This window comes from Lytechinus pictus, chromosome 2 (genome assembly GCF_037042905.1).
Source record: "Lytechinus pictus isolate F3 Inbred chromosome 2, Lp3.0, whole genome shotgun sequence".
In the NCBI taxonomy this organism is placed as follows: Eukaryota; Metazoa; Echinodermata; class Echinoidea; order Temnopleuroida; family Toxopneustidae; genus Lytechinus; species Lytechinus pictus.
The window spans coordinates 46,730,625-46,746,025 of record NC_087246.1 but is presented as its reverse complement, the minus strand read 5'-3'; the positions used below and the strand labels follow the sequence as shown (position 1 = coordinate 46,746,025).

The 15,401-nt window shown below is 36.5% G+C and overlaps 1 protein-coding gene across 5 annotated transcripts; it reads left to right on the top strand.

The window, feature by feature from the left end:
* The first annotated feature begins 778 nt into the window (after window positions 1-778).
* LOC129278796 (neurotrypsin-like) lies at window positions 779-13,124 on the top strand. Of its 5 annotated transcripts, none has more exons than XR_010292626.1 (6): window positions 779-1,228; window positions 6,387-6,725; window positions 7,183-7,354; window positions 8,882-9,033; window positions 9,407-10,991; window positions 11,696-13,124. XR_010292626.1 is itself a non-coding variant. In XM_064094946.1 (5 exons), exons 1-5 carry the CDS (start codon window positions 1,165-1,167, stop codon window positions 9,781-9,783), a joined length of 1,104 nt encoding a protein of 367 aa, XP_063951016.1. In that variant the 5' UTR covers window positions 779-1,164; the 3' UTR covers window positions 9,784-13,124. The 5 variants fall into 5 exon arrangements, 1 of the variants encoding a protein (XP_063951016.1); XR_010292624.1 differs by having other exon boundaries at window positions 9,407-11,059; window positions 11,642-13,124; XR_010292625.1 differs by having other exon boundaries at window positions 9,407-11,059; window positions 11,633-13,124.
* Window positions 13,125-15,401: the final 2,277 nt, after the last annotated feature.

Below are 15,401 nucleotides of genomic sequence, written 5' to 3'. Positions count from 1 at the left end.
AAGAAGAGGGAAAGAGTGAGTTAGAAAAGAATATTATTTCTTTGATCTGCGATTGTTTTTTTTAAATGGTTTATCTTACTGAACGCTTCTTCGTTATTACCATGACTTTCCAAACTTGTCCTCGAAACCACAACCCCATAGATACCAGCAAATATTAAAGCGTCGCTAACAACTCCCTGGATATACATACATTCATTTTGGCCCTATGTAATAAATATTTCATCTTACAAAAATGTATATCCCTCTCCACCTCACCTCCCTTCCCTCTTACCGTTCCCACTGATTGTGCGATCCCTTTAGGGCCTTTCGCAACTGATCGCGAGAACTTTGAACCGTTCCCCCCCAAAAAAAAAAATCATCCGATCAATACGATTGTCACGACTGATCTAGTATGATCTGATACGATATGATAGGATTTGATACGATCGTTACGATTCCTTTACGACTAAGACCACTGTTTCAATCGTGACTCAAATAGGGTGACAGTGCATGTGAACTCGTCAGGGGCGGCAATAAAGGTCTTCAAGCTCGTCAGGTGGGCAAAAAAGGTCTTTCAAGCTCGTCAGGGGGGGGGGGCAGGGATACGTCCTTTGCATGGGTTGTGGTTCGTCAGGGGGGGCAGACTGCCCCCCCCCCCCGTAGGTACGCTAGTGACTACCACCCTGTAAACGGTTCGGTGCTGGAAGACAGTCCACGGTATTTCAATGATTAATCCAACCAACCCAGTCCAAAGGTCCGCTAGTTCAAACAAAAACATAACGTCATCCCTCGATTATCTAACTTATTAATGATTAAGATAGAGTCCACACTACTTACGGTTTGTATGCATTTACATTAATTAAGAAATCATCTTACCAAGACCTAACCAGGATTTAGTGTATAGTTGGTGAAAACTACGATTTTTGTAACTCGTTTTTCATGAAAACCAAGAGTCGCTGCTGATAAGCGATAGAAAGATGCCATTAGGATTCAAGACATCTGCACCATCAGGAGAAAGTACAATTATTAAGGAAACGAGTCTTTGTTTGTGGATACAACTCATATTGACATATTCTGACACTGCGTGACTTGTACTAGCTTAAACTGGTACTGATTAAGGAAAGACACAAAGAGGAATATCCGTAAGAAATATTCAGACACCCCCGATACAACAGTCGAAACACCATGGCGAGGATTGGCATGTTGTGGAGTTTCTTGGTGATCTTTGCACCAGCTATCGCCCAAGTTGGTGAGTATAGAAGGCAATGTTGTTACAATAATATCACGACGTTCCCTGAAATTTATATCATATATCTCTTTCTCTTAACTTATAAAGTATTGAATAAAATGACCTTAGAATAATTAAAAGACAGATTCGGTTTTAAATCTCTTCCATATTCGCTCCGAAATTTTACCTAAACCAAATCCAAATTATTGTAAAAGAACATTCGTGTAAAAGGCTTCCTCAGATTATTCCTCTGTTAGAAATAAAATCTAAATCTGAAATATAATAAATTACCACTTATCTGCGACAACTTCCCACTCTAACTAACTTTAGAAATCACCTTCACGACCTTTACACAATCAGCAGCAACAATTATAGTTGCAGCTTAATATAGGCTACTAGCCGTAACTATATCTTGTTTGTATATACTGTACATTCTATTTGAATATCATATATTTTTTTTAATCTTACGGAAATAAAAACCACAACATCTTAAAATGCTACAGTCACACACCAAGGAAACATACTCCAAACCATCCAATGATCAGCCAATCAAAAAAAGTCGCATCATAATGACAAAATACCACAGTAATTATGATCTATGCTGACGTCATCATTTTTGCTGCCTTTAGTGGAGATGGATGCGAGTTATTAATAACCTTATGAGTGGTGAATATGAAATTAAAGAGAAAATACAAATAAAGAGAAGATTTAGTCCTCAGTGCTTTTTCCAATTCTCGCTGCCTTTATTGGAATCGGATGCGACATAATAATAACCTTATGAGTGGTGAATATGAATTAAAGAGAAAATAGAAGTAAAGAGAAGATCTAGTCCTCAGTGGATATATATATTTATATTAGTACATTTTTTATTTTTTAAATTATGTTTGTGGATATGCCAATGAATTATTAGACTCGTCATCGTATTACCCCTTCAAATAGCAATTGGAGTCCAACTCAAAACAGGATTCTGTCACACCAAACCTTACGATCAATCACTACATAGAAATTTCCAATCAAGATCGCCGTTGCATGTGCCTATTTTTCAAAAAACGTCATAATAATGAACCAATCAAAATTGCGCTTTAATGTAAGCAATCCATGGCAAAAAAGCAACTTTTGTGTTATTGGGGCCCTGTTGCCAACTCCCCAGAATGCCAGAATGCAAACAGTTGAAGGTGATTCAGTATCGTCACATGTTGCCATGGAAACTCTTGGTTTTGAACCGATATACCTTGTATATATTTTTCAGTTGACCCCTTCCCCGTTAATTCCCCGCATCATGATTCTATTCTTCTTCCTCTTCCACTTCCCTTAACATAACTACATGTGTATAATTAAAGGCCTGATATCTTTCCTGGAACTAAAAGGATGAGGAAATTACAGTTTCCATTAAAAAAATCTTCATTTATTTCTCCAATTCGTTTTTCCCATTTATTATGAAGAAAATTTTGATCTCCAGAATATAATGTTATCATTTTGGAGTATGGATAAGTCTTTGATAATGTTTTATTGTGTCGATGTTTCCACGACTCTCTAAATAAACAAACCAGCAAAAGAAAAACACTTAGATTATAAGTCAGAATTCTGAACTACTGTCAGTTTATTTTATTTTTTTCTTATTTGCAAATGAAAAAGGATTATTACAGAGTAAACACCAGTAAATGGGTGTCACTTTAACGAAATGAAAAAAAAAAACGAGCCAACAAAATGACTTCTGCGAAAGAGTTAGATAAGAAATAAAATTTGAATATTTTGGTATAATGATAATGAAAATAATGATAATTATTATAATATTTATCATTATTATCCCGGCTTTAGCTGGGCTGCCTAGCTAGGCATTCGAGGAGTTTCTTCCTAACGGGTAATTATTCACCTCACCTGGGTTAAGCGGAACAGTGGCGTAACTATACGGGGGCACGTGCCTCCCCCCCCCCCCCATCGGCTGGCCAAAAAACGGGGGAAAGGAGAAAAAGAGGGAGAAAGAAAAAGAAACGTAATGGGGGAAAAGAAGAAATTATTGCATATCAAATTATTTTATGTTATATTATATTATATAATAGGGCCTATGTGTTCATCGCGTCTGGTGCTCACATTTTCTGTTTAATGAGAACAATAACCCTGTTCAAGGGGATCAAATGGTACAAACACATCCCAAAGCTTTTATTATATTATGTAGTGCCATATGCTTCTTTTCATGACTACTTAAAGTGATTAGCCCCCTTTTATAAGGTCTGAATAAAAAACATTTTTAGTCCGTGCTTACGTTCGCATAAGCGGGTTGGTGAGATAATGTCTTCATGAATTCCTAAAAACCATCCTTAAAATGTCCCTTTTTCTGGTCTGAATATCAAAAATTTTCAGCTCGCGCTTCGCGCTCGCATTATTAGGTAAGTGAAATACGTATGTCTTAAATCAATTTCTACAAACAAGCCTTAGATTGCCCCTCTTTAATATTTGATTAGTGAGATACGTACCATGTTCTTGATCACAATGACTACAGTGCAATCATGTGTTTAATTGTAATTCTAAAAAAAATCAGCAGGCGCTTGGCGCTCACATTAGATGACTGTGTATGTATGCTCTTCATGAATTTCTAAAAAATAGTCTTAAAATGTCTCTATTTGGGGTCACTAAGTGACTAGAAAATTGTTGATGCCCCCAAATGCCGTGACCCACGGTACGCCAATGCAGTAAATTGCGGGTAAGTTTCTTGCTGATATCACAGATTATATTTGGATGGATGGCGACATCCGTCTCGTTGGCGGTTCCGACGACATCAATCTCTACGAAGGTCGACTCGAGATCTACCATAACTACCAATGGGGCACGGTGTGCGCTCAGAAGCCATGGACGATGTCAGAGGTAACAGTAGCGTGTCAACAGCTTGGTAGGATTCCTCTGGAAGCTACCAGACGTTTTGGACCAGGTCGCGATGCTCAAGGAATCTTTCTGGATGATGTAGACTGCACCGGTCTGGAGTCTACCCTGATCGATTGCCAGTCTCGTGGATGGGGGGTACACGATTGCACCCATTGGGGCGATGTCGGTCTCGTGTGCGGTTCTGGTGAGCGCGTGTTTATGAAACAAATATTTAGAAAAAAATCGCTTGCTGCAAAGCTTCCGGCTGCTGATGGACAGGTGTGGATCCAGGTGCCCCCTTCCCCCTTAAAAAAATAAAGGTTGCCATTGTCCTGTCCAGAGAAGTGACTTGACCATCACCACAAAAGTGCCAATACAACTACCACCATTTCCCCACCACTGAAATTATTAATCACAAGCACTACCTTATTTCATTTCATTTTCATTTCATTTATTTTTCCATTTCCATCAATCATTTACAATAAGTTTTGTTACATACATCTTGATATAATCAATAAAACAAAGAAACTTATCATATGTAATAATTAAGATAACAGGTCGGAAACGGAGGAGGCTGCTAAAAAAGCGAAGCTTGTAGAATGCAGCCTCCTATTACATATTTGTATGAACAATGTAAACAAAACACAAATACAACATGTAGAAGTTGGGCTTAAATCTATTTAAATGAATAGTTTAAAAGGAAAAAAGAAAAAAAGAAAGAAATAGAAAATGAGAGAAAAAACGAGATCAATGGTCTCCAGATTCTTGCCCCGGCACTCACAGCGAATATTACGGATCAACAGGAAAACGAAAAATATCATATTTCACACTTAGTAGTGCTAAGTATATATGAAAAATATAATGTATGAGTGATGAAGAGTTAAACAAACTAACGAGTATCTTGGAGAAACTTTTTGAACTTAAATTTAAAAGAATTTAGACTTGTTTACATTCACTACCAACGTGCACCACCAACGCGATACCATCACCACCACTACTATATATTACCAAAAATGTTACCATCATCGCCACCATGTACCATCACCCCTCTTACTGTTGCTATATTGCTGCTTCTGCCGCTTTTGTTGCTTTATTCTATCGTTTATCATTCTATATATTCATATTACACACCAATTAATCATAATCAAGTGTTTAACTATAACTTAAAATATCATCGTATAGAATTGTTAACTGCTATATCGATAAATTGACTGGGAACTTTTAATTTTCCTTGCGATAGATGATGTCATTTCAAAGCAAACACCTTGCAATGCATGTCATTTGCACCTTACAAATCATTAACTGAAATATTTTTTTTCATTGAGTAGATTTAATTAATAATAAGATAATGTTATCACCAGACAACCACAAATCTTGGTTCAAATGAGAAAACTTCCTTGTATGAAGATCTCTCGAGTCAACGAAGCTGGCGTATACATGTATATGCAATGCTATCGGGGGACATCATTACTTTTGAATAAAAGTACATAAACTACGATTTGATTTCAGACGATATATTTACGTCTGTCACTTATTTGAGCGGATGGGCCTATATTTATCATAATTTATCTTGAATTAGCACATGTAGTAATGGAGAGATTCTTTATCATCAAAGTTATATAATACATGTAATTCAAATATTGTTAATTTCACATAAAGAATATATAAAAGAAAGTTAGTGGCTTGCATCATCAACCTATCATTTACACCCAGCTCAGGCTGAGTATATACATGTTTACTGTTGTGTGCAATATAAGGGAAATTTCGAAATGCCATAAATTTCCTACTTACACCACATCTTAATGAAATTATCAATATTATGTTTGTTGGAATTTCCTCCTCTTTTCATTCAAATCAACTCGTTCTTGGGAAAGACTTGGTCTTTACTCTTTCAATGAATAACTATCCTAATAATTATAAGTAATTCATCTATATCGAATCATATAGCCCTCAACATATCAATCATCAATGATCTGGAAATGCCGGGGATCATTCTTGAAGAGGTAGGCTTGCTCGGCAAACAGTGTCAAGAAGAGTTAAATAATAATTTACTGGTCTATGACTTCGAGAAGAATAAAGTTGGATAAATTTGAAAGAAAGTCAATAAATTATTTACAGCGACTTTTGAAGCGTAAAGCAGTGCGGCTATTCACCTCCATACCCCCCCCCCCGTTTCCCTTCCACTCTCTCATTCGATCCCATTATAAATCACCCCATCCACCACCCATCTCGGTGTCTCAAACATATTGGTTTGAGGTTCCAGGTTATTTTTTATATATCTTCATTCACCAACTCCTTTAACATGTATAATCTGTTACAGAAGCACAATTGGAAGGAGCCCTCAGACTGGCAGGTGGCTCCTCTTCGCTCGAAGGTCGTCTTGAGATCTATCACAACTACGAGTGGGGGACGATATGCGACGACTACTTCGACCTCGCCGACGCCGACGTCGCTTGCCGGCAACTCGGCTACACCAGCGCTCAGGCGGTCAAGGAAAGGGCGTATTACGGTGCGGCGTCGTCCAGCGTGGAGATTTGGCTGGACAACGTTGACTGTACTGGAAACGAGGCCGAACTGAGATACTGCAGTAGCCGCGGTTGGGGCGTCGAGAACTGCGGTCATAACGAGGATGTGGGAATCGTATGCACATATGCCACAGGTAGGTCCTCCAACTGAGAAGAAATCAGAAGATGAATACTAAAACTGGATATTATTGTCCCCTCTGCTTCCATCCCCAAAAGGAGCTAAGAGAAAACGTCGACGACGACAACAACGACGAAGAAGAAAGAGAATAATAACAACAACAGCAACAATAATAATAATATAATAATAATAATAATAATAATAATAATATTAATAATAATAATAATAATAATAATGATAATGATAATAATGATAATAATAATGATAATAATAATAATAACAAGAAGAAGAAAAAGAAAAAGAAGCAGGAGGAGGAGGAAGAAGAATTCGATCTTTAGATATACATTTTCAAATAAGGATTGGCATTCCTTCATGGCCTGCACCACAATTACTGTATGCTATCCCCCCCCCTCAAAAATAGAAGCTTTGATATAATCTTTGTCATTATTATTTTCAACTCACAATGACCACAGCGAGCGAAGGGGATCTCCGTCTCGTTGACGGTGAGGATCTGGACGAAGGTCGTGTTGAGATTTATTACAACGGAGTATGGGGGACGATCTGCAACGATTACTGGGCCTACGACGAAGCCCGTGTCGCGTGTCGTCAACTCGGCTACTACGGTGTTTCATACTCAAAAACAAGGTGATTTCATAAAGGCGACTGCACACCTTATGATTGGTCTGCGACCCGATTTCAGAATAAAATGTAGTAGAATTTGATGCTAATATTGAGACTTGGAATATCTTACTATGTAATGTTCTAAATCATCGTACGAATACCTATGTTCAAATCTGTGACTATTCTGTCATCCTTCTTAGAATAAAAGCGAATCTAATATCTAGTCGTAATGACGTCGTAGCAGTCGTACGATTGGCTACGATTTGAAACTAATTTGGCCTTTACTCCAAAATAAAAGCTTGTAATCTTTCAAAATGGTTATATTAGTATTCTTTCAATTCATTTTAACTTCAAATAAAATGACATGTTCTATTCACATTTTCAGAAAATGAGCAAAAGTCTATTTGTTCCAAAATCGGTTCTCGAACAGTCGTAAGGTGTGCGGCGGCCTTTAGATTGTAGGGTTATACTGCAGTATTGAACGATATACTGCAGTGTTTTGCGCTCCTGAAAGGCGAAATTTGCCTAACCAAATTACCAGCTAGCCCCCAATGGCGTGACGAACGAAATGACTACCCTCTCACGATTACCACCGAACGGTGATGAATAGGGAGTTTTTCGCTCAGCTGTGTACGAAAGATTCAAGAACAGAGTTAATAAATGCCTGTCAAACGACAAAGAAAGATGGGAGGCCTTTGTCGAAAATTGGTGAACCGCATCAGCAGTTTTGTCTTCATTAGTTTGATTTTAAGATTTCAAGAACTGACGAAAAATTACAATGATGACGTTGACGGAGACGAAACTGCTTTCATGATTCACCAATTTTCGATGGAGACGTCTTTTTTTATTTATTTATTATTATTATTATTATTATTTATTTTTTTTTTTGGGGGGGGGGGGGGTGGGGGTATTTTCTCTTTTCTTGAATCTTCCGTACTTTGCTGAGCGAAAACTCCCTAAATCAACGACGTGGAAGACACTGGTGTCTGATACGCGACCCCTTTTCGACGCTTTTTTTTTCTCGACTCTATGCGTAGCAGGGAAAGAGCATCAAGGATCAATTTTTATTTGATATTTGCTCACTTTTGTGAGACCGAATTTTTTTTTCATTCAAACTTACGTCATTTTGATTGAAGAATAACTAGCTTCTCATGATGCGATTACATGTTTCACCTCTACGTCTCTCTACCTCTCTCTCTCGCTCTCCCTCTCTGCCTCCGAAGTTTGCCTTTAATTTTGCCAATAGTTCGTTCAAATCTTGTTTTATTGAATTCGGCCAAATGCATTCTAATTATATTCATTTATCATGATGGTGATGGACGTGATTGCTAATCTGCGTCTTCATTATGACTAAAATGATCCTTGATAATCATGATAATGGTGATCAGAAATAATATTATACGAACATCTATTTTATTGGTGATTTTTTTTGAAGGATACTTTAAATGTAAAGGGATCTGCAATTTGGCAGCCTGCCACGGCGCCCTAATCGCTAATAAATTATTCTTGATAACTAATTGAGTAAGCGAAATTATTGATATTTCCCGACAGCATATACGGTCCTGGTACCGGTCCAATTCACCTTGACAATGTGAAGTGTTATGGGTACGAGGACAGACTCCTTCAATGCTACAATTTGGATTGGGATACGACCGACTGTGGACATAATGAGGATGTTGGAATCAACTGTGCCTTCGACAACTGTACGTATATCAACCCCCACCCCAAGTATACATGTATAAATAAAAGAATAAATAAATGAATAAATAAATAAATAATTATAAATTAATATATATAAAAAATAAGGAGGTATCACATGGGAAGATGGCAAACCGCGTCAGATGTCGCAACAAATGTATGATGTCTAAATTTTATTCCCCCTGCTCCCCTTAAGTCATTAAAAAATAATATAAAATGACATGGGAACTATTTTTTAAGGGAAAATAAATTTACAATAAAGCTAATGCCTTCATTAACCAACCCAATCATTTATTTTAATCACTGGCCATGAATATGTAAAATAAGGCTCTGTAATTCATTTATCGTTTTTACTTCTTTTGCATTTTTCAAAAATAGCAAACACAGCCTTGTCGTGGTGGGCCATCAGCCTCATTGTTCTAGGGTCCCTATTCGTCTTCGTGCTCTTCGCGGTTGTAATCGGTAAAGTATGCTCGAAGCCGCGGTCAAAACGCAACGCGTCGGCCGCGGTGACTTCAACCGAAACGGCTCCCGTGCAAACGTACCCGGCCCAGGTTGGCTCGATGTACCCACCACCAATGGCGTACCCGGCAACAACCGTAACGTACCCACCGGCAGCCGGTCCAACCGCGGCGTACCCACCGAATACCGTGGCCTTCCAAGCCTACCCACCAACGGTTGCCGATTCGGGTGCTGCAGCTCCGCCTGCATACACCCAGGTTGCGCCCGGTAATCCACCGCCACCACAGAAGTAGCCTAGTGGCACAGAGGCAGACAGTCTACAAAGAACGTTCTGATTGTTCCGAAGGGAGATTTACAAATATTAAGAGAGAAATCGAGATAAGGGCGGTAATGGATATTAGAATGTTGGTTTATCTGTTTAAAATGTGTTCACTTGGATACTATTAACTATTGTATTTGAGCAAAAATTACTACTCGACCACAACCAAACCATAACTAATACATGATGTAATGATCTACCTCCATTCAATGTCATTCCTACACATAAAGGACGGCTGGATCACAACAAAACCAAATAACCACAACTTTTTCCATATCATACCACACAAAGACCACAGATTATGTGTACCAAATGAAAACTTTTCAATCAATTAAACCACTGTGGATAAAGATTGCTTATGATTTTGTATGTTGTGGAAAATGGGGTCAATTTAGAGCATGTTCAAATACATGAAATGTATGAAGATAATATAAACGTGAAACCATGAAAATAATCAAGGTGAACATAATTAACAATTCATAAATAATTAATAATTCAAAAATAATTAATCTGCAAAAACAATTAAGACTTTGTTTTCTTTTCATGTTAACTGGGTGAAAAAAACCGTATGGAAAGTGGTTACTTCTGCTTGGCTCCAATTCTACTTAGAGTAATAACAGCTTCTGAAATGAGTACCAGAACGATGTTGAAGAACGTTTTTTTTTCAATAAGTTGGCCTTCTGTTATAATGAATGATATATGGAAGATAATTGATGTTTGAGAACATGATTTCATTATTTTGCAGGATTGAACTATTTGATGAATGTTTTTTCATTAAATGCACTATGTGCGAGTTCATAACAAAAACTGTGGTATTTACCGGTCTAGTACTAAATCAGACGAGCGTTCCCCCCCCCCATTTACAATAAGGGCTTATTAACATAAACATAATAAATGGTACCCAATCACATACGATAAGGGGTAATTATGATAAATGATACCCAGTATAGTAGCGTTTATTTAGCCAGACTGCGCGCCTCATGAACATTCATGGAACAAAATTTAGCGTAATTCCCAACGCATCGATCAGCTCGATTTTTCAAACTTCCCTTTATTTAAATTAAAAATTGAAGCAAGACCCCCAGCAAGACAAAGAAATAAAATACAAATCCAAGTATTGTATTCTGATTCAGAGCGTCCAAAACAGAGTTGGCCCTTGTAGTCGATTTAACAGTCCCATAGGCTCAATACACCAACCTAGAAATGTTCTTTCCGATTAAGTTTTTTTTCTTGATTCGTGTTCCTTTGGGGTCCTTTTTCCGCTTGGTTGCCCAAAGTTGCCGTTTGGGCAATTTTGCTAATTTGCATAAATCCAAAATGGCCGCCAGATGCCACCTTGAAAACCTAACTTTTGAACCCTTTTCCCCAAAATGATCGAGTAATGACTCGTTTTAGGGGTTTAGAAGTGTGTAGAACTGATTTCTGTTATCCTTTTTGCAATATAAGGTCATCTTCAGGTCAAATCCAAGATGGCCGCCAGATGCCATCTCGAAAATGTTGACTTTTGATCCCCTTGCCCCAGATTGACGAACTATACCTCTGTTTAGGGGTTTTGGGGTATGTAGAATCTCTTTCTGCTTTCTATTTTCCAATGTGATGTCATCTTCAGGTTAAATCCAAGATGGCCGCCAGATGATGCCATTTTGAAAAAATAACTTCTCAACCCTTTAATTGTCCCCAGAATCATGAATAATAATTTGCAATATAAGGTCATAAGATGACGTTATATTGCAAAAATGATAAAAGAAATCAGTTTTACACACCTGTAAACCCCTAAAACGAGTCATTACTCATCATTTTGGGGAAAAGGGTTCAAAAGTTAGGTTTTCAAGGTGGCACCTGGCAACTTTGGGCAACCAAGCTGAATTTGTTCTAGGACCCCATAGGAACACGAATCAAGAAAAAAAACTTCATCGGAAAAAACATTTCTAGGTTCGGAAAATGTCAAATCGACTATTATCAATAAGTTGGGCGGGGAGGGGGGGGGGGGAATACGCACCCAGCAATATTTACTCCGTTGTGAAAATTAATCTGTGGTATTCAACACCTACATGGGTGTTATTTTATTACCTATGGTTGTACACTCTTTGGTGTTATTTTCAATATCTATGGTGTAATTTGACACATCAGAGTATGGTCCTCTAGGATCACCAACTGGTGCACCACCTGGTGTCAGTTTAACACCTCACTTTTGGCAGTGTACCGTAATTTTACTTGAGGATTTGTAACTGTTATTCTTTGATACTACTTTTACTTTTATCGTATTATGTTCAGCCTTCTTTTTGTCGTATAATGATTTCTCCCATTGTATCATAATAATGCCTTTCATGAAAGTATAGTTATGATTGTATATGTGTTAGTATACTTCACATTCATTCTTATTTGTTTGCTTTAATTAAAAAACGTTTTCTATCCCGACAAGGGCAACCTAACCATGCAGGAGCCGGTTACACAAAATGTTGAGATCAAACGAAATTTGAATATCAATGAATGAAGTGCGCGTATTTGGCACTTGAGCTTGATTCGCAACTCTTCTGCAAAGGGCCCCAGTAGTGGAATATCAATTCATATAATGTGCTAAGCATGCACTTTGATTAGTATGCAATACTATACCATGACTAATAATTATGCAATATTTCTTTCAAGAGTACTTTGCTATTAAATGCTTGAATAGTAAATGCAAATCTGATCGTAAATACGCTGAAATTAGATCCGTGTTTTAGTAACGAATACAGATACCTGTACATCAGTGAATATGATTGTAATATGATTCTCGTATTTTTATGTGTATTCTGTTCACGTTATGTCCAGTATAATGAATTTGTTCTACAAGTTTTCCTAATACATGTAGCATAGTAAAACAAGAGGGCATGCGCAGTTAAGTTTATTGGTGACACGACATGCTCCTGTCAGTGGCATTTTGCTCCTGTCTTAATAAGCCAGAGGTCATAGGGTCGGACTTAGGAGTTTTGGGCTCAGAGAAATCTAAAGATAAAAGGATTGGGTTTATTTAATTTTGGAGGTTAAGTTTTATGCTTGACTTAACGTGCAGATTTTTCATCGGAGCAATTGCCGTCAGAGCAAATGTCACTGATGGAACCAGTTTATTACATTGAATGGAAAACCCTTAAACGAATTTGATATAAATTCACCCACTCACCCTATGTTTTTTCTTGTATATTTTAATTCTTACCGCTGAAGTAAATCGTACAAGTTTACATTTTTTTGTTGCAAATTTCTGATATAAAACAAGTCAATTTGGATGATGCAGAAAAATATTAGCAATACAATAGAATAAAATCAATTTCAATCTCATTCTTAATGTGTGCATTTTTTTTCTTTTATGAAATTGCAGATTTTGAGAAAATGCTATATGAATAATGTGAACGAGCGGCAAATGAAGCAAACATTCGACAGGGCCGAATTTTTGAAATTGTGCACTTTGAAAGTAAACTGTGAGCAAACGAAGCGAATGAGCCCAGAAATGTGCAATAAATCTGGCATGGAAAAAGTCAAAGCAATAAGATCAACATGATAAAGTACAACTTTCATTTCGGGAGCAGTAGTTCCCATGACCCACTGGTAACCGAGCTAACGAAGGAAGAGAAAATCCGTTTTTGGTACACTGATCTGAGAAAAAATATAAATAATATGTTTTTAAAGTAAACCTCATCAGCATTCGAATGATATATTTGTTTCTAAGAACACGCATCAATGAACACCCTTTTCTGAAAAAAATATTCAGAAGTCACAAGCACATTGGACACAATGAATGATGAAAATTGGAATGAATAAGATATCTTGGCATTCTGTTCTTGTTTGAGATACTGTTCTTGATCAATCGGTTAGTCAATTATTAATCCATCACCTTATGATGTAAATGAACCAACTACCCAACAATTCTTAGAGTCAATGAACCAACCAACCAACCAACCAATAAATCAATAAATTCCCAAGTCAATCAATTAATCAATCTATCAAACAACCAATCAATCAACCAACAAATCAATCAATCAATCAATCAATCAATTAATCAAAAACTCAATCAACCACCAAACAAATCAATCAATCAGTTAATACATCAATCAGCCAACGAAACAATTAACCAAGTAATAAACCAACCACCCAATCAACCAACCAATCAATCTAATAACCAATTAATCTATCAATTAACTAACCAAAAATCAATCAGTCAGTCAATCAATCAAACAAATCAATCAACCAAATGCTAAACTATCAAATCAACCAACCAATTTTATTAATCAATCAATCAATCCATCATTCAATGAATCAATCAATCAATCAATCAAACAACCAGCCAACAAAGTACAAAACCAACCAACTAGCTAATCACCGATCAATCAATCGATCGATCAATCAATCAACTAACCAATCAATCAATTACTAAAGCAATTATCCAATCAACCAATTAATTAATCAATCAGTCAATCAATAAATCAATCAATCAATAAATCAGTCAATCAATCAAGCAATCAATCAAGTAATCAATCAATAAATCAATCAATCAGTCAGTCACTCACTCACTTACTCAATCAATCAGTTGAACAATCAATCAGTCCTTCAATCAATCAATCAATCAGTCAGTCAGTCAATTAATCAATCAATCAGTCAATTGAACAATCAAACAAACAATCAATCAATCAATCAATCAAACAAACAATCAATCAATCGATGGACTAGCCAAAAACCATTCAATCAGACACAAAGTATTTACAATATGTAGTTTCACATTTATTTTTTGCAGAAATACAATATTGTCTTTATAATTATTTGCACTTACATACAAAGTGCAATGTGAATACAATCCAACGTCCTTAATTGTAACATGATCCCCACATACAAAGATAAATCCTATTACCTATCATCAGCACCTACAAAATGAAAGCATATATCCAAGACAGAACTAATGAAATCAATTAACATAATGCAAGTATAATAAGACATATAAAACAAAGTCAAACTTAAAGATATAGCAAACTTCCTTGCAATGCTTCATATACAGAAACAGTTGAATAATATTATTGACCATTTCTGCATAAGAATAAGTGTCATAGACATCTAAACTAAAAGATGTACTTCTCTACATTAAAAAAAATGAAATAGAGACTAGAAATGAAATTACTTTGGTTTGATAGAGGAGAAGGTCAGTGATTAAGTATCTGGGACCATATTCTAAGATCCATTTTATTTCATCTTTTTAGAGGTCAATATCACATCATTTCATGCATCATTCAAAGACAATATGAGTCAACACGACTTTTAAAATACTCCATTACTGGAATAATGTTCGATTATTACTGTCAATTATTGTATCATTTTAATTTTCATTTCAAAATTTGGAGCAAATTTACCTAGAAATAATGCTGATATTGAAAATGCAGAGATGAAAAAGCCCCCACCCTATTTTTACAGTTTATTATTTTCTTTTTTTTTCAAAGTAACATGGGTGAAAGCAGATCATGGTTAGATATGTCTATGTAGGCAGTGCTCTGTCTTTATCACAGATAAAATTCCATATTTTATGCGAGAGATAAAATGTGATCTCAGAATACCAATTTCATTTTTTTAAAG

Excerpts from the sequence above, each read along its gene's own strand:
- LOC129278796 (XM_064094946.1), top strand. The coding sequence starts at position 1,165 with ATGGCGAGGATTGGCATGTTGTGGAGTTTCTTGGTGATCTTTGCACCA. Across the intron at positions 1,229-6,386 it reads ACCAGCTATCGCCCAAGTTG|AAGCACAATTGGAAGGAGCC; the intron begins GTGAGTATAGAA and ends AATCTGTTACAG. Across the intron at positions 7,355-8,881 it reads GTTTCATACTCAAAAACAAG|CATATACGGTCCTGGTACCG; the intron begins GTGATTTCATAA and ends ATTTCCCGACAG.